General features: G+C 35.6%; 2 protein-coding genes across 2 annotated transcripts; one reads left to right on the top strand and one right to left on the bottom strand.

Moving 5' to 3' along the window:
• Positions 1 to 54: 54 nt before the first annotated feature.
• Positions 55 to 4,970, bottom strand: borcs5 (BLOC-1 related complex subunit 5). The gene is made up of 5 exons (XM_067379817.1): positions 4,064 to 4,970; positions 3,776 to 3,866; positions 3,464 to 3,607; positions 1,017 to 1,174; positions 55 to 935 (listed from the first exon to the last, which is right to left on the bottom strand). Exons 2-5 carry the CDS (start codon positions 3,831 to 3,833, stop codon positions 708 to 710), a joined length of 588 nt encoding a protein of 195 aa, XP_067235918.1. The 5' UTR covers positions 3,834 to 3,866; positions 4,064 to 4,970; the 3' UTR covers positions 55 to 707.
• Positions 4,971 to 5,183: 213 nt separating this feature from the next.
• bmal1a (basic helix-loop-helix ARNT like 1a) lies at positions 5,184 to 18,271 on the top strand. Its single transcript, XM_067379248.1, has 19 exons — positions 5,184 to 5,304; positions 9,666 to 9,724; positions 9,843 to 9,990; positions 10,720 to 10,737; positions 10,855 to 10,893; positions 11,000 to 11,032; positions 11,140 to 11,297; positions 11,415 to 11,494; positions 11,590 to 11,682; positions 11,768 to 11,885; positions 11,973 to 12,122; positions 13,955 to 14,201; positions 14,467 to 14,573; positions 14,683 to 14,833; positions 15,917 to 16,005; positions 16,084 to 16,192; positions 16,275 to 16,368; positions 17,394 to 17,487; positions 17,568 to 18,271. Exons 3-19 carry the CDS (start codon positions 9,851 to 9,853, stop codon positions 17,723 to 17,725), a joined length of 1,878 nt encoding a protein of 625 aa, XP_067235349.1. The 5' UTR covers positions 5,184 to 5,304; positions 9,666 to 9,724; positions 9,843 to 9,850; the 3' UTR covers positions 17,726 to 18,271.
• Positions 18,272 to 19,091: the final 820 nt, after the last annotated feature.

Here is a 19,091-nt window from a genome sequence, read left to right as displayed (position 1 = left end):
GAGAGGAAATGTCATTGCTGGCTATGCAGGTCTTACAGGTGTGGAACGGCATGAGGGTAAGTAATAAATAATAATAATATTTATCACTTAATAGGAATAAATCCATCATCGCTGCCTGCGAAAAGCGAATTTCTACATTGTCATTGGAAACTGACATTTTTAAACAATATTTCTTCTTTGACTTCATGCTACATCATCAGTTCAGTTTTGAACTCAAGATAAATATATCCAGTTTAGTTATCCTGCATAATGAGAATTCACATTCACAGGCATATTTATGATCCTCATATTATGAAACTTGAAAGAAAAATCTGTCCTCCAAAAGTATTATCTTTAATAAATCTCTTGTGTAAACAGAAAGCATATAAACAATTTAATGCCAACAACTTTAATGACATGATGGACAGCCTCTCAAGAGCATCATATGCAATAATGACTTCTCATTAAATAACATTTTATATTACAAAGGTAGAATTGTATCTTATCATGCCCATTAAAAGCACACAGTTAAGCCTATTAAGTAAATATATACACATGCCTTTACCATTTCATTACTTTTTGTACCATGTAACTTGTTTTAGGCCAGAAAATACCTTATCCTGGCAAAGTGCGAAGTTCCATAGGTAATGAGCAGAGGTGGGTCTGTAAAGCACAAGTTAATTAGTATGAACCCAGTATGAACTCTATTTTCCAACTGATGCCAGATTCTATTTGATGTCTCCATCAGGCTTCATGCTGAAGGCTTCCAGACGCTCGCTCTCGGGCAGCAGGTTGTTGAGACGCTCCATCAGTGGGATCGTCTGGTCGATGCCCATCTGAATGCGTCTCAGAATCATCGACATCTCATTGACCTTCTGGATCTGTTCAGCGTATTTGGCGTAACGCTTTTGCCTGTCCTGCATGATGCTGAATAGCGCCTCCACTGACAGATCCATCTGAGAGAGAAAAAAAATTTAGCATTTAAAAGATGCTTGTAGAAAGTTACAGTGCAATACAGCAGAAATAATGGTCAATACCTCTTTGATCCTCTTGACCAGAGCATTCTGGTCAAAGGCAACAGCCTCCGCACACTGGTGTAGATGATCCTGATATCGGATGCACATCTGCAGGACCTGTGCGGAATCCAGCTTTTCTAAACAGACAGTGCTGGGGGAGGTTTGCCCACTGAGCACACCTAAGAGGATGACACCAGTATTACACCCAATTTGTGATTCATATCATTATGAACTAAGGTTGGGTTGATACAGATTTCACGAATCAATTCAATTCTGATTCATTTGAATATTTGAACAGTGTGGGGAAAGTTACTTTTAAAAGTAATCCATTATAATATTACATTACTTCCTAAAAAGTAACTAATGGCATTACTTACTTTTTATAAAAAGTAATGCGTTACATTACTTTTTCTCATCAAAACTGATGAAAAACTTTTGTTTTTATAACAACAAAAAAAGTTTACCAAAAATGAAAGTTTAAAGCGGAAATCAGTAAGATTTGCGTAGCACCCCCTACAGGTTCCTTCAGTGAATCACACTGTCATAAATACTCCAAGCGCAGCTCTGGACTACAACGACTACAACACTCACCAGCGCAGTAGTTTTGCAAATACAGTACAAGAAATCTCGATGGAGGTGGGTAATTTTCAAAATTGTCTTATAAAGTCATAATATATACATTATTTTTGAATTACCGTAAAGCGTTTTGTCACTCTCGCGTGAACGTGAACATGAGGCGAGATTGTGTCGGGTCGGCGCAGCTCAACTTGCAAGTGCTGTTTTCTGGTGTAGACGTGCCAGAGGGGGTTAGTGCACGCCTCAAACACATCACTTATTAAGTGGCAATTAACCATCGTAAGGACTTAGAAAACTATTTATGAAGGTAAAAAAAAGTTACTTAGTTCTGCTTTAAGGCCCTTTCACACCAAAAGTGAAGTGAATAAGCCCCAGGCTGAAGGAAATGCACATTTACACCTGTACAGTAGAGGGCGCAGCTCAAACAAACTTTTCAGATGTGCTGCTATTCTGGATTAAAGAAGAATAGAATACAGGAGAAGGAAGTTCAAAACTCTTATGTCTAAAATCTAAATGTAAAGTCATTTTTGCTTATTAGTATGATTGAATTAGATCATTGAAGGACAGCAGCTAAGACATTGTTTAATAAAGTGAGATTAAATACATAAAGTATATTTGTGTAATTTTATATAGTTAATTATTACAGGTTTGCGTAAAATTCTGAGATTGTATTTCACTGTTTTTTCACCTTTTTTTTGTCAGTCAATGTGAAAAAGTAACTTGCGTTACTTATTTGAAAAAGTATATATTGTAAATTAATAGATATTTTGTTGTAAATTGAAAAAGTAATGAGTTACTTTACTAGTTACTTGAAAAAGTAATCCGATTACTTAACTCAAGTTACTTGTAATGCGTTTCCCCCAACACTGTATTTGACAGGTACACAGTACAGGTACAAAACAATTAAACAAAAGAGTCCAAATACAATTGCTAGTTAATTTTAGATAAAATAATCAACACTTAAATAAAATCTTAAATAACTTGAGTTGTATACAAACATTTTAATTGCAGATAAGGCAGTTATCAACTTTTTAATTATATAATTATGTTTCTATGGAACCTTATTTCCATTCCGGAGTAAAGGTAATTGAGACTTTTTATCTCACAATTCTGACCATTTTTATCTCAGAATTGCAAGATGTAAACTCAGAATTCAGAGATAGAATTGCGAGATATAAACTTGCAATTGCGGGGAAAAAAGTCAGAATTGTGAAATAAAAAGTTGCAAACATTAATATTTTAATTCCGTAGCAAAAACAAGCTTCGATATGTTTTACACTCCAATTCGTTATTGAAATATAAATATTTAAACAGTGGCTGTCATTTTCATTAAAGATTTATTTAAAGATACATTAAGTAATGAAGACATCACTGACAGGTTAAGTAAAAAAATAATGAATATGTAATATGTAGTATATATTTATCACAATGCTCCTCTTTAGAGTTTTTTTTGTTTTTTTTTTTTTTTTTTTTTGAGTTGACTGATTGTTTCAACTGTTCACCTGAACTAAGGAAACTACAGTGATCTGTAATGCCACATTAAAGAATATCAAAACATTTGTTTTTTTAATTTCATAAAAAAAATTGCCCAAATTTGGAAGCTGAGACTGTTCATAAAGTAACAAAGAGAAAGAACAAAGCTTATTTTGATTTATTAGATGGGAGGTGCACAAGTTGATCGTTCTTCAACTGAAAAGAGCGTAGACTAAAAAAAACTGATCTTGGGATTTCACAAATCAATATCAGTTCTTCAAAATTAAGATTGATTAAAAGTGATTAATCAAAAAAAAAAATATATATATATATATATATATATATATATACATACACTAAACTAAACTAAAAGCATGATTGTTAGCATCAGATTAGTTGGCATTTGGACTGCTGCTTACCTTTTAGAAGAGGCTGAAAAGTGGGAATTTCCTGTAGCTTTATTACATCTGGATCATTATGGATATTCCGTAATGACTGAGTTCCTTGGGCAACAACTACTATGTCATCCATTTTGGCTCTTTGCTTGGCTGGAGAGGGTACAACTGAAACAACAAGACAGCGCTTACTTACAGGTAATGGTTGCAGAATATTAAAAAAAACACAAGAAACATCTATATTTTAACAGATACATGTCTATAATAAAAACTGACAAATTACAGATAATGATGCCATTCCCATGTATAAAAATCAGCTGATCTAATGCTAAGCACCTGAAGCACTGAAGTCTGAATGTTTATGTTCAGCATCTCCACTTTGTTCAGCACCCATGGTGCACTGCAGTCTAAGCAGTCAACACAAGCACTGAAGAAAAAAGACAACAAAATTATATTACAATATATATATATATATATATATATATATATATATATATATATATATATATATATATATTATGCATCTAATACAGAAGTACGATTCAAATATATTCTTTAAATTTGATTTAAGAGCCATACACGATACATTTTTGACGATAAATAAACTACATATGCTTTACTTACCTTGATGTTGATGTTTTAGTCGTTTAACGGCTGTCTGTCTACGTGTGGCGATTTCATTCGGCTGTTTTGTCTGAATGAAAGGCTTGCTAATGCGTTACATTGTAGCTTACGTAAATTACAGACATCGTGAGATGTCAAATCACAATACTGACAGCAGATAACATGTACGTTGCTATATGTTTCAGTAAATAAGGTAACAATCAGTAGCGGTACAAATGAAACATCCGGTCTAATAACACGAGACGCGTGATGATGACGCCATAGGTTTGTTTTCACGTGACCTTTCAACCGTTTGTTTTCTTTCTCGTATCCATAACAGATTTAATTTACAACTAAAATAAAAAAAATAATTATTATAATTTATTATAGCCTACTTTATATACACAAACGTGATAATGTATATAATATTATAAATATATTAATTATATATAATATATTAATAATTATATAAATTATATTGTTATAATTATTCTTTCTAAAATTGTTATTTGTCTACATTAGTTATTTTTAAACATTCATGTGGTGTGACAAATAAACTGCATGAATTATAAATGTAAAAAAAATAAAATAAGCCAAATGCTTTTCAAAACATTTTGTTGGTAGGAAACTTTGCCGTGAAATTATAAAATAAAAGTGTACATTTATTTAAACAGTCACCATTTGTATTAAATAATATAAACTATTAAGAATACTGTTACATATTACATATCTGGGGGAAAATCCTCTGAAAATCTTCCCCTTTTGTAGTCTATATCCAGTCTTCGCTACCGATGGCCCCTTCTTTGTTTTCAACATGATAGGTTATGAACACATTCATATTCCAACTACTAACTTAATTCGTTAAGTTAACGAATTCTCTCAAATAAATTAAAAGCTCTAGATTTAAGCTAACGATTTCTCCATTGAGCAAGAACATTAGACAATGCAGCAACATGCGATTGAGAAGAACCACCCCTTTACTGGGATCATCAGCCATGTCGGTGAATCGCAACAAACCCTCTTTGATTGGCTACTCTGTATGTCAATCATTCCGCCGTGAAATGTAACCTCCATTCTGATTGGCCAAAACAAGTGCACTTATATATCCAAAGATCCTATTGGTGGAAAATATAGGTTAGTGGTCCGACAGTCACACGAAGGAAAGAAAAGTAGGTCAGGGACTGATTCCGTTTATGTCACAGTTCCTCACGGACCGGACGTCAAATAACCGAAATAATCTGTGATGTTCAGCTTTTCCTCCGGTAAGTGTGATATTTTGATGTTTGACAATTATCTCTAAGTGTCGCGCACTGCTTATCGATGTATTATGTGCGGTTTTTGTCCTCTCGCATATTGATTTCAGTAGGAGGGGCGTCAGTGACATTTCTCAGGTTGAATACCTTAGAACCGAAGCAGCTGGCGCCACAACAAAAACAGCCACGGTTTCAGAGATTTAGGAAGAAAGACATCAATCACAGAGGAACGCAGCCACAAACCCACACCCATCATCGGTGTGAGGTTAATGATCTGCGTCCCCTTTAAGTCGTGTGAATAGAGGGAGCGCAAGTGTACTCGAGCCTCCTGCGTGGGTTGGTCACTTCATAAGCTACTTGAATTTACATTATGTTTGCTGTCTTTGGCTTCTAAACTTGGTCCCTTATAGGCTGGCTGGCATTTTGTGAGGCTTCGTAGGCTTTCACAAGTGATGCTTTCTAGGTAGGCAGCTCGCTATGGTTTGAGTCAGGGATACATTAATCAGTGGCGTCATTATGCTTCCGATTGCGGTTTACCCAAGTCCGTTTTATTGTACCAGTTTAAAGGTTGTGAGGTTGGTCACCATCTAACTGTGTCTTTTTAAACAGTGGGGTCGAAAAAAACAATAAAAAAAAATAAAAAAATCTGTCATTTTAAACCTGGAGTAGGTATTGTAAGATTATACCAGGCTTCATACAAATGCAAGCAAATCTGTGTTCTTGTAGACTCCTTTTTTTTTACAAAAGGTCAGATGTTCTTGCTTCCACTAAGGCACACAATGTTCTTTGCTTCACTCTTAGGTTATGTTGGGTCATGCTTAGCCTTTCCCTTAAATATTTATGCTGATAATATAATTTGTAATGTCAAAAAAGGGGGGAAATACAAAATAGAAGTTGCAAACAGCTGTATAGGGCACATTTGTGCTTTAGTGAATATTTCTGAGCATGGGATAATATTTGAAATGATTTCTGTATAGACACACATTTTAAAGGGTTAGTTCACCCAAAAATGAAAAACATGACATTTATTACTCGCCCTCATGTCGTTCTACAGCCCTTCGTTCATCTTCGGAACACAAATCAAGATATTTTTGATGAAATCCGATGGCTCAGTGAGCCTGCATTGGCAGCAATGACATTTCCTCTCTCAAGAGCCATAAAGGTGCTAAAAACATTTAAATCAGTTCTATCAGTATCTTAAGCGACAAATATTTTTTGTGCCAAAAAATGAGTTACTTTACTAGTTACTTGAAAAAGTAATCCGATTACTTAACTCAAGTTACTTGTAATGCATTACCCCCAACACTGTATTTGACAGGTACACAGTACAGGTACAAAACAATTAACAAAAGAGTCCAAATACAATTGCTAGTTAATTTTAGATAAAATAATCAACACTTAAATAAAATCTTTAATAAATTGCAATTGTGGGAAAAAAAGTCAGAATTGTGAAATAAAAAGTTGCTAACATTAATATTTTAATTCCATAGCAAAAACAAGCTTCCATATGTTTTACACTCCAATTCTATCTTTTGAGTCGAATCAGTGATTCAGATCGTGTATCAAACCACCAAACTGCTGAAATCACGTGACTTTGGCGCTCCGAACCGCTGATTTGATTCGTAAAGCTCCGAAGCTTCAAGAAGCAGTGTTATGAAATCGGCCATCACTAGATATTAAAAAGTCTTTTTTGTTGTTGTTGTTGTTGTTGTTGTTTTTTTGGCGCTCAAAAAATATTCTCATCACTTTATAATATTAAAATAGAACCAATGTACTCATGTGAACTGATTTAAATATGTTTTTAGTACATTAATGGATCTTGAGAGAGGAAATGTCATTGCTATCTATGCAGGCCTCGCTGAGCCATCGATTTCAACAAAAATATCTTAATTTGTGTTCTGAAGATTAATGAAGGTCTTACAGGTGTAGAACGATATGAGGGTAAGTAATAAATGGCATTATTTTAATTTTTGTGTGAACTAACCCTTTAAATATTGACTACAAAAAGCTTGAACATTTCTACCTGGAAAAAAGATAGTTATGTTGCTTAATTTTGCACACTACATTATTATTACAGAGTATATAATATTTATTATTAAAATGTAGTTAATATTTATATATTTGTATTTATTTTTAATATTTATTATTAATAGAAATATTAATTTATTTTAATATAATAGTAAGTTTTAAAAAAAGTAATTAATGAATGCCAAGAAAAAAATAGTACTTGATGAATTTAAAACAAATGTGACAACTTGCCCCAACCTGATATTTGTGAAAAATACTGTACCTTACAAAACAGTTTGCTTTCATTCATGGCAAGTTGAACAAGTTGTGCTTCCATATTGTAAGACGGGTGTGTGGAGTTCAGTTGACGTAATGTACAGCATCACACGCTCATCATTAGGGCGTTCATCACTATTTACTTCCAGAATGAGTTGTTTTTCCTTTAACCACATCCATTTATCCATACGTCACATTTCTCCCAAATATGTCTGTAACAAAAACTCGAGGCTCATAATTACGATGAGTAATACAGGGAGGATTAATTTGCATAGTTGGCTTTTGCCATACTGAAATCGTCTTGAATTCAAACAAACTAAGATGACCTACTTTTATCTTTTTTGCTCGTCACTTTCTTCCTCCTTTTTTTTTCTTATCTTCGGCAGTCCGTGAAGGCAAGCCCACGCATTCAAGAATAGATCATTTAGAGATGGGTGACGTGCTGGTGGTGCATGAGCTATGCATCAGGGTGCTTGCATAAAACCACAGTGTTTTCTAACACTTTTGTTTAACTATGTGAATTTGAAAAATGACTGATGCATTGTCATACGTATAACTGCGCTCTTGCACGAACATGGGCATTTAAATGCCTGATTGAAGGGTCTGCAAACACTGTTATATGTGAGCAGAAAATCTCATTTGAACACAGGGGACTCCTGTTTCATTTACGGCAGGAGAAAATCGGTCTTCTGGCCCTTTCTTTCTGCCAGTTGCGTTTCTGTAATCTAAATGTGGCCTAGATTGTGAGCTTTCCAAGGGTTTCCTGGCAACCAGAGCAGGTCATTGATGAAGCTCAGTCACTTCTCCTGGTGTATATGAGTGAGTGTGGGAGTATGAGAGAGAAAATAAGGAAGCCCAAGCTACATATTAAAGGGATAGTTTGCCCAAAAATGAAAATTACCCCATGATTTACTCCCCCTCAAGCCATCGTAGGTGTATATGACTATCTTCTTTCAGACGAACACAATAGGAGATAAATTCAAAAATATTTAGAGATTTTTAATGGTTGTGAAGGGGGGCCACATTTTGCGCAAATGCATAATATGCATACGGTCATCTGCCAGAAGCTAGTTATTTGAATTTATAAAGTTTTAAATTTGGATTTTTTTTTTTAATGCATTGTTTTCTTCAGAAGGCCTTTATTAACCCCCATGGAGCTGTATGGATTGTTTTTATGATGGATGGAGTCATTTTTGGGGGGCTACCATTCACGACCATTGGACGAACAAGGATATTTTAACAATATCTGATTGTGTTCATCTAAAAAAAGATAGTCATATACACCTAGGATGGTTCGAGGGTGAGTAAATCATGATAAATTTCATTTTTGAGGGGGGGAACTATCCCTTTAACAACATAAAGGGATAGTTCTCCCAAAAGTTAAAATTCTGCCATCATGTTTTCACCCTCAAGCCTGTATGGCTCTAAGGTATTCACAACATGAAAGATGAAATTTTGAGAAATGTCTCATAGTTTGTTTGTTTTTATTGTTTTTTTTGTTTTTTTTTTGTCCATACAATGGAAGTCCATTTGGTCAAAAATGCTTCTCGGACTGAGTGAAGTCAGCTATTTTATATTGATGAATACTGACTTGTCTTGACTGTAACTTCTCAGAACCTCAACTGTCACGTCAATGTGACCCTGGACCACAAAACCAGTCATAAGGGTCAATTTTATGAAATTAAGATTTATACATCATCTGAAAGCTGAATAAATAGGACAATACTTGGCCGAGATGCAACTATTTAAAAATCTGGAATCTTGAGGGTGCAAAAAAATCAAAATATTGAGAAAATCGCCTTTAAAGTCGTCCAAATTAAGTCCTTAGCAATGCATATCCACTTTTGATATATTTATGGTAGGAAATTTACAAAATATCTTCATGTAACATGATCTTTACTTAATATCCTAATCTTTGGCATAAAAGAAAAATCGATAATTTTGACCCATACAATGTATTGTTGGCTATTGCTACAAATATACCCGTGCGACTTATGACTGATTTTGTGGTCCAGTGTCACAAATATAGTATGTCATTTTTGGAAACCCATTTGGTTATAATAAATGCAGCTATATTTTTTCCACAGGATCTTTCCTTAGTTGGAAGGCCATGCATTGAACACAGCTGCTTGACTGAATCTGTGCGGTGAGCATCTTTTGTTTTCAAGACGCACACATTGATATAATATATAGCATATGGTAGCCATTTTGAAGAACTGTAATGTCCTTGGAAATAATTTGTTTTTGTCTCTGTTGCTCTTAAGATGATCTAATGGCAGACCAAAGAATGGACATCTCCTCCACGATGAATGAGTTCATATCCCAGAGCTCGGCAGATCTCATCAGCAGTTCCATTGGCACCACGGGCATGGACTATACCCGCAAGAGGAAGGGCAGCACCACTGAATACCAGTGAGTAAACTCCTGATAGTGTAGGATATAGTAATAGTAAAATAATAGCATTTATGGGTTAAAAAGAGTACTTTAAATATTGCAAACCAGGTCTGAGCAGTTCCATAATTTTTATTTAAAAAAGTAATGCCAAATAAAATGGTTTCTGAAAATGGTAATGGGGATGTTTTTTGTTTATTCAATTGAAATTAGGCAACATAAAAAAAATAAAGTTGGAAAAACACGACTCATCTAAATTATAAACAATAATATAGACATTCTAAAAATTATTTTATTTTAAATTATATATATATATATATATATATATATATATATATATATATATATATATATATATATATATATATATATATATATATATATATATATATATAAAATGCAACACACAGTAAGGTCCCATTAGTTAAATGGTTAATGCATTATCAATGAGCAAAACATTTGTAATAGTATTTATTAGTCTTTGTTAACATATTTAATAAAATACAGCTGTTCATTGTTACTTCATATTAGCTCTGGTCCATTAAATATTAACAAACTTTTAATTTTAATGCATTAGTAAATGTTGAAATGAACATTAACTAAGATTAATGATAGTTTGTTAGTTCATGTTAACTAATGTAACGAATGAAATGAAACCTTATTGTAAAGTGTTACCAATAGATTTATATAATATTACAACTTATTTTGAAATATTTTAAAAAATATTTTTTTTGTTTGTTTGCTTTACAGGATTGATGGCTTTTTTGAGTGAGTACATTTCCCACATAAACTTTGCCCTACTGATGAGATCACTAAAAAATAATTGAAATAATTTGTTGTAAAAGGTTGTTTCATTGAACTCTGTGGTGCTGTTCATTTTCACAGTGATAGCATGGACACAGACAAAGATAAGACACTAGGAAGGTAAATGTAAATTACACACTGTTATCTTTAAATGCACAGTTTTAATGAATAGCAGTATTAATAAATTAATGATTTATAAGTAATAAATCTTTTCTCCTAAATCCAGGGATGACCAGCAGGGCCGGATAAAAAACGCCAGGTAGAGTGAAAATGAGGCTTTTATCTGCTTCATTAATATGTTGTATGTAAATGAAATGTGTTGCTTGTATTTTTTCAGCTGATTTTATTTATTTATCTATATTTAAGGGAGGCTCACAGTCAGATAGAGAAGAGGCGCAGGGATAAGATGAACAGTTTTATAGACGAGTTGGCATCGTTAGTCCCCACTTGCAATGCCATGTCTCGCAAGTTAGACAAACTCACTGTACTGCGCATGGCTGTCCAACACATGAAGACATTACGAGGTGAGGGTTTTGTACCATGGCATAGGCCAGAGTGCATCTAAATGAGCTCATTATGAGACCAAACTTTTTCCATATTAATTATGCTTGGCTTTTCCCTTTCTTTCTTTCTTCTTGTAGGTGCTACCAACCCATACACAGAAGCAAACTATAAACCAGCATTCTTGTCGGATGATGAATTAAAGCACTTGATTTTAAGGGTGTGTTTAAAGCATCAACTCCAAGGCTTTCGAGATTTGATCATGTGGAAAACTGGTGAGGATCTGTTTTAAAACTCTTCTCTCTCTTTCCACAGGCTGCTGATGGCTTCCTCTTTGTTGTTGGTTGTGATCGTGGAAAGATTCTCTTCGTCTCGGAGTCGGTTTATAAAATTCTCAATTACACTCAGGTATGTTTTCTTGACAATGGTCTCCACGCTGCTATGCAGTGACGTTTTTGACGCTAATACAAACTGTTTTGTTTTGAACCATCAGAATGATCTGATTGGCCAGAGTTTGTTCGACTACCTGCATCCAAAAGACATTGCCAAAGTGAAAGAGCAGCTGTCGTCGTCAGACACGGCTCCACGGGAACGACTCATCGATGCCAAAAGTAAAGTTTGTTTTATTAAGTGTTTACAGTCATTTGATTCACAGTTAAGCCAAAGGCACTTGGACTGATGTTCAGTTCTCTCTGAAGCTGGTCTACCAGTGAAGACTGACATCACTCCTGGCCCATCCAGACTGTGTTCAGGGGCCCGCCGATCGTTCTTCTGTAGAATGAAATGCAACCGTCCATCTGTCAAGATGGAGGACAAGGACTTTCCCTCAACGTGCTCCAAAAAGAAAGGTATTACAAGCTTTGAAATTTGTTTCCAAATTTAAAAAGCTTATGAAATAAAATAACATTATGAGCATGGCACCTGTTAGTGGGTGGGATATATTAGGCAGCAAGTGAACATTTTGTCCTCAAAGTTGATGTGTTAGAAGCAGGAAAAATGGGCAAGTGTAAGGATTTGAGAGAGTTTGACAAGGGCCAAATTGTGATGGCTAGAAGACTGGGTCAGAGCATCTCTAAAACTGCAGCTCTTGTGGGGTGTTCCCGTTCTGCAGTGGTCAGTATCTATCAAAAGTGGTCCAAGGAAGGAAAAGAGGTGAACTGGCGACAGGGTCATGGGCGGCCAAGGCTCATTGATGCACATGGGGAGCGAAGGCTGGGCAGTGTGGTCCGATTCAACAGACGAGCTACTGTAGCTCAAATTGCTGAAGAAGTTAATGCTGGTTCTGATAGAAAGGTGTCAGACTACACAGTGCATCACAGTTTGGTGCGTATTGGGCCGCATAGCCGCAGACCAGTCAGGGTGCCCATGCTGAAAAGTGTCCGAAAGTGTCAACAGTGAGCATCAGAACTGGACCACAGAGCAATGGAAGAAGGTGGCCTGGTCTGATGAATCACGTTTTCTTTTACATCACGTGGATGGCCGGGTGCGTGTGCGTCGCTTACCTGGCACCACAATGCACTGTGGGAAGAAGACAAGCCGGTGGAGGCAGTGTGATGCTTTGGGCAATGTTCTGCTGGGAAACCTTTGGTTCTGCCATCCATGTGGATGTTACTTTGACACGTACCACCTACCTAAGCATTGTTGCAGACCATGTATATCCTTTCATGGAAACTGTATTCCCTGGTGGCTGTAGCCTCTTTCAGCAGGATAAAGTGCCCTGTCACAAAGCAAAAATGGTTCAGGAATGATTTGAGGTGTTGACTTGGTGTCCAAATTCCCCAGATCTCAATCCAGTCGAGCATCTGTGGGATGTGCTGAACAAACAAGTCCAATCCATGGCAATCAATGTACACTTACGTCACTGGTACTAGTTCCTATTGTGCTGGATTAGACCATAGTCTGAAGTAGGAGTTAATTTAGTTCCCCCAAAAGGTGTTCCTAGAACTAAAATCATTCCCAGTTCCTGCAGCGCAAACACTCCAAAAAGCGGGTACTTCCTAAAATATTTATAGGAACTGTGAAAAGGTTCCTTTGGTGCATAAGCCTCATTTGAGACCCCGCCGTCTGCATGGATGTCTGTCTCCCCTCTTTCCACACAACAAGAAGAGAGACAGGGTCACTTAGATAATGTCCTTTTAACTTCTGCAGAGCTCACATCTCTTGAGTTTGGCTCTTGCATAAGGTTGCATTTTCTAATAGTTCTATCATAAGGCAAGCATATACAGTATACAATACAAAAGACAATATACAAAACAGTAATAATAATGTCCTGGGGATGTGCATGTTCATTCATAGAAAGGTTTGTCTATGAATTAGTAGAGAGAAGTCCTTTTTATCAGTATTGGGCCTGTGCTGCTGCATGTGGCCACCTTCCTCCACCTGGTATCTCTCTGAGGTCCACTAGTTACCTGGCAAGTGTCAGCAGGGGGAATGAAAGTTGATAATGATCATTGGGAGACCAGATTTTCGGGGCCGCCTTGGACTTTTGCTTGTTACGGTCTTGAGGAGGGAGTCTTACAACTCCCCAAGTCGATTTATTTATTAAATATAACAAATAACTGCGTTTCTGATCGGTCAAGCCGCTACATGTTTATTAATAAAACATATCTGCTATTTAATGTTTTTAAATGCCTTTCATCACTTCAAAGGCTGATGGGTAAATCTCTCCCCCTCTCTACAGCAGACCGCAAGAGTTTCTGTACCATCCATAGCACTGGCTATCTGAAAAGCTGGCCGCCCACCAAGATGGGCTTGGATGAGGATAACGAACCTGATAATGAGGGCTGCAACCTTAGCTGTCTAGTAGCCATCGGCCGCCTTCATCCGCATATCGTCCCCCAGCCCATGAATGGCGACATCCGCGTTAAACCCACAGAATACATCTCTCGCCACGCTATCGATGGCAAGTTCGTTTTCGTCGACCAGAGGTGAGAAGATACTTTCACATCTTCTTCTTCAAGTGATTGATTTGTGAGATTTCCTGAATGTTTACTGAATCTCTCAGGGCACCAACTAAGATTTAATATGCACTTTAGTATACACTTTTAAGGCTCTTACAATAATGCCTGAGGTGATTTTATCACTGATTTGAATTGTCACAGAAAGCTCAAGGGTCTACAAGTATTGATTTCAGTGAACCAGCGTCTCTTCTAATCTGTTACTTCATCACTGCAATTCATTGTTTCCATTTAGGGCGACCGCCATCCTGGCGTACTTGCCCCAGGAGCTTCTAGGAACGTCATTTTATGAGTATTTTCACCAGGATGATATCGGTCACCTCGCCGAGTGCCACAGACAAGGTTTCTGTTTTATTGACTTGATACCCTTTGTAAATGAATGCTTTTCTTTACTGTTATAATGCCAGTCAGTAACACATTTATAATAAATGCTCACTTTTTTTTATTTCAGTGCTACAGATGAGAGAAAAGATTAATACAAACTGTTACAAGTTCAAGATTAAAGACGGCTCTTTCATCACTCTAAGGAGCCGCTGGTTCAGCTTCATGAACCCCTGGACCAAAGAGGTGGAATATATAGTCTCTACAAACACTGTGGTCTCGTAAGTGTCACATTACAGTTTATGTACTTTATGATCTAATAAATTTTGCCTTTCATAGACTACAAGAACTCAAAGCTGAACCCATTTACTTTCTTAATAAATCAGTCTGGCATTATTGTACATGAATAACCAGTGCATGTGATTCTAAAGAATATAAATGTTTATAATTTGTTTTGTTAAATGTCACTTAAGCTGCCTTTAAAAAAGCATTTCTGATGATATATGATGAAGAAAAAAAATAAATATATTTTATTTATTATTAAAAATTAAATATTAATAAATATATACTTTATAATATAATATAATATAATATAATATAATATAATATAATATAATATAATATAATATAATATAATATAATATAATATTCTTCATATAGTGGACTACCAGTAAAATGTTCTAAAATTTTTGAACCAAAAATTATTCAGACACTTTGACCGGACCATGTTTCCTTCCATGTTTATTATATATATATATATATATATATATTTAATATATAATAAATATCAACCTTGAACATTTCATTCATTAATACAGTTTATTCACAATAGTTTAAAAAATGGTAATAAAATATGACAAGATCTCAGAGTTAAACTGTCAGAAAAAAATAATCTTAATTATGTCAGATAACACTTAAACGAAACATGGTCCGGTCAAAGTGTCTGAATAATTTTTGGTTCAAAAATGTTTGCAAATTTTACTGGTAGTCCACTGTATGAAGAATTATTTAGTATAATATGTCACAGTTTATTTTATTTTTTGCTATCCTCACTTGCATAAATGAACTATAGTGTCCTGAACCCACTAGTAAAAATATAAAAATATCAAAAAATGTCATAATAATAATATATATGTAGCATTATTTAATATTCTGTGTGTGTTTGTGTGTGTACATATAATTTGGCATACTAAATATATTTTTTATTTTATATATATATATATATATATATATATATATATATATATCTATCAAATCCTGTTGAATATTGTTTTACACAGAAATACGGCATTTCGAATGTAAATGGATTGCAGAATCTATTTCTTGTTGACTTTAATACAGAATGATATTGTTGATTGTTTCAGGGGCAGTATGCTTGAAGGAGCAGACCCTAGTTATTCCCAGTCAGCCTCATCCCCTCAGAGCATGGACAGCGTCTTAACATCAGGAGACGGTGAGATCAGTTTCCAGCTGTTGAACAGCCGTTTCTCTAACACATCTATTTTTTAACAATTGTGTATGTTTATGGCAGGTGGGGGGAAACGTCCTCTTCAGACGGTTCCTGGTATTCCAGGAGGGACTAGAGCGGGTGCTGGCAAGATTGGACGCATGATCGCTGAGGAAGTGATGGAGATTCAGAGGTACATGTAGCATCTGGCACATTTAGGTTACACTGATCATCACAAAAATGAACTTGATTCCATAATGATGTCCTGCCCCCAGGATTCGAGGCTCCTCACCCTCCAGCTGTGGCTCAAGTCCTTTAAATATCACTGCCACGCCCCCACCTGACACCTGCTCTCCAGGGGGCAAGAAGGTGAGACACTGTCCTCGTAAATAGGTCTTTGACCACATTTACACCTAGCATTAAGGCCCCGATATACGCACAGCGGATGAGTTAAAAGAAGTTTGAAAGAGCTTTGTAGCGAACATCTCGATGCCACCCATGCTGCTGAGAGCGCCGTTTAGATGATTATGATATACGGATGACATACGGAGATATATTTAAAAATATCCTGGCTCTTCCAAGCTTTATAATGGTAATGATGGATGAAAAAATTCATCCATCCATCTTAAATATAATCCATACGGCTCCAGGGGTTAATAAAGGCCTTCTCAAGTACAACAGTGGGATTTTGTAAGAAAATATCCATATTTAAAACTTTAAAATAACTAGCTTCTAGCAGTCAACCGTACACATACTGCGCAAGTCGACTTGCGTCAAATGAGTGATGTATGACGCAGGATGTATGAGTATCATAAGTTTAGACGCCTCTCGTGGTTCAAACAAATAGAGCTGTGCAACAAACTGAAGCTCCTCTTCTCTTGTATCGAAATCTTGATATTTCTCTTTAAAATTTCTAGTTTTAGAACTCGTGACCGGTGTTTTGTTTTGCTCTATCCTCTGCCCTTCCGTGTTCGTCATTACATCATGCGTTGGGTCAGAGGTTACTCTGCCGCCGCAAATCGACGCGTAATATTGCATCTTGTAAAAACTGGTTCTAGGGCACCTTTAAATTTGGATATTTTTCTTACAAAATCCCATCGCTTCACTTTAGAAGGTCTTTATTAACCCTCTGGAGCTGTATGGATTATATTTATGATGGATGGATGGATGCATTTTGGGGGGCTTCAAAACACGCCCCCCATTTACTACCATTATAAATCTTGGATAGGATATTTTTAAATTATCTTCTTTTAGAAGATGTCTTAGACCTAGGATGGCTTGAGGGTGAGTAAATCAAGAAGGTGTTTGCCAGACAAATCAAACTTTTCAGCAATATTCGCTTTGGCAGTCTTCATCTTGTTTTTATTTTACATTTTTTATCTTTTATGTTATAGATCCAAAACGGTGGAACTCCAGAACTGCCTTCAGCAGGAATTGTGCCTGGACCCGATTCAATAGGATACCCATATTCAAATAATTCATTAATGAGTGAGTACACGAGTCAATCTTGCTTCAATGAATCACGTAATATTCTCAAGCAAGTGCACTAAACGAATCTCCGCCTGCAGGTGATAACTCGCATCTTAGTATTGACATCATGGAAGAGCCCGGGTCCAGCAGCCCCAGTAACGACGAGGCAGCCATGGCCGTAATCATGAGCCTTCTAGAAGCGGACGCTGGCCTTGGTGGCCCTGTGGATTTCAGTGACCTACCCTGGCCTTTGTGAGACCACACCGGACTCCTACCACAGGATGCTTATTGGGTCCAAGGCTAAACAGGTTTAAGTGCAAGTCACCACAGCCGAAGCTCATGGACAGGAAGTGCACCGCAGTTGTGTGCGGAGGCTAACAAGGCTGCTGCTTTAAGAAACAGGACCTCCTACTCAAAGCACACAAAACGGTTGAGCTGCATACTTCCTGCCGAACGGAGATCTGTGCGTTTCCCACCTCACACACTTTTATTCCCGATCTGCCTGTTTCTCTGTAGATATCGGCCTGGATTATTCCTGTGGTACCCATCAGCAAACAATCTTTATATATATATATATATATATATATATAATTGTGTTTTAATGTTTTTACACTACAAAGTTGTCAAAATGTTAAATATTCTATATGCAGATTGTAACTAATATTGTAATTCTATTATGTAAGATTTCTTTATGCAAAATATAAAATATATATGGTTAAAGTGTAATGTATCAGCAGTGGATATTTTTAAAATAAAAAAATCTTGTCTTCAACAGTGCTATTTTTTTTTTTTTTTTTAAATAGGCTTCATTACCTACTATTGATGTAATATTATTATTTTTGATCTTGATAAATAATAAATATGCTGGCTGCCTTTCACAGATTATCAATTTCTTTTGGAAAATTGGTAGAGATTTTCCTCATCAAGCTCTTCTCATGCCTGCTTTGGCCAATGTCTCTTTCTCTGCCTTTTGATTGGTCCGTGACTGTGATATTTTTGTTCTGTTGCCATCCAGTGGTAAAATCTTTGAGGAAATTAAATGTGTTGTCAGGGGAAAGAGACTATAGCTTAGCAGTTGATTTCTGGTTTATAATATTGATTAGAGTCATGTTGAATTATTTTGTAGGTCAAGTAGAAATTATGCTTATGGATATGTGCATTTTAAATAAATTTAACAAAATTGATAGAAATTTGATATGAAATACCATTAAAAAAGGGTTTTTTTTTTTTTTTTTTTTTTTTTTACAGAAATGCATTTTATTTGGCAAGGATGCATTAAATTTATCAAAAGTACTAAATATTTTTTACAAAGTTTACCATTTCAAATAAATGCTGTTCATTTTAATTTTCTATTCATCAAATAATCCTGAAAAACATCAAATCCTATTTCCACTAAAATTTTCAGCACAACTGTTTAATAAGAAATATTTATTGTGCATCAAATCAGCATATCAGAATGACTTTTAAAGGCTCATGTGACAGTGATGCTGTAATGATGCTGAAAATTCAGATTTGCATAATTTACGTTTTAAAATATATTCAAACAAAAAAAGGTTATTTTAAATTGTAATATTTCACAATATTACTGTTTTGAACAGTAGCTTGTGTATAGATGTAAAATA

This window comes from Chanodichthys erythropterus, chromosome 24 (assembly GCF_024489055.1).
Source record: "Chanodichthys erythropterus isolate Z2021 chromosome 24, ASM2448905v1, whole genome shotgun sequence".
Lineage (NCBI taxonomy): Eukaryota > Metazoa > Chordata > Actinopteri > Cypriniformes > Xenocyprididae > Chanodichthys > Chanodichthys erythropterus.
The sequence above is the reverse complement of the archived record's forward strand: the minus strand, read 5'-3'. Positions and strand labels throughout refer to the sequence as shown.

Coding starts and splice junctions, on each gene's coding strand:
- bmal1a (XM_067379248.1), top strand. CDS start 9,851: ATGGCAGACCAAAGAATGGACATCTCCTCCACGATGAATGAGTTCATA. Junction 11,298..11,414: donor ACACATGAAGACATTACGAG/GTGAGGGTTTTG, acceptor TTCTTCTTGTAG/GTGCTACCAACCCATACACA. Junction 11,495..11,589: donor TAAAGCACTTGATTTTAAGG/GTGTGTTTAAAG, acceptor CTCTTTCCACAG/GCTGCTGATGGCTTCCTCTT.
- borcs5 (XM_067379817.1), bottom strand. CDS start 3,833: ATGGGTGCTGAACAAAGTGGAGATGCTGAACATAAACATTCAGACTTC. Junction 3,608..3,775: donor TTCAGACTTCAGTGCTTCAG/GTGCTTAGCATT, acceptor TTGTTGTTTCAG/TTGTACCCTCTCCAGCCAAG. Junction 1,175..3,463: donor TTTTCAGCCTCTTCTAAAAG/GTAAGCAGCAGT, acceptor TCATCCTCTTAG/GTGTGCTCAGTGGGCAAACC.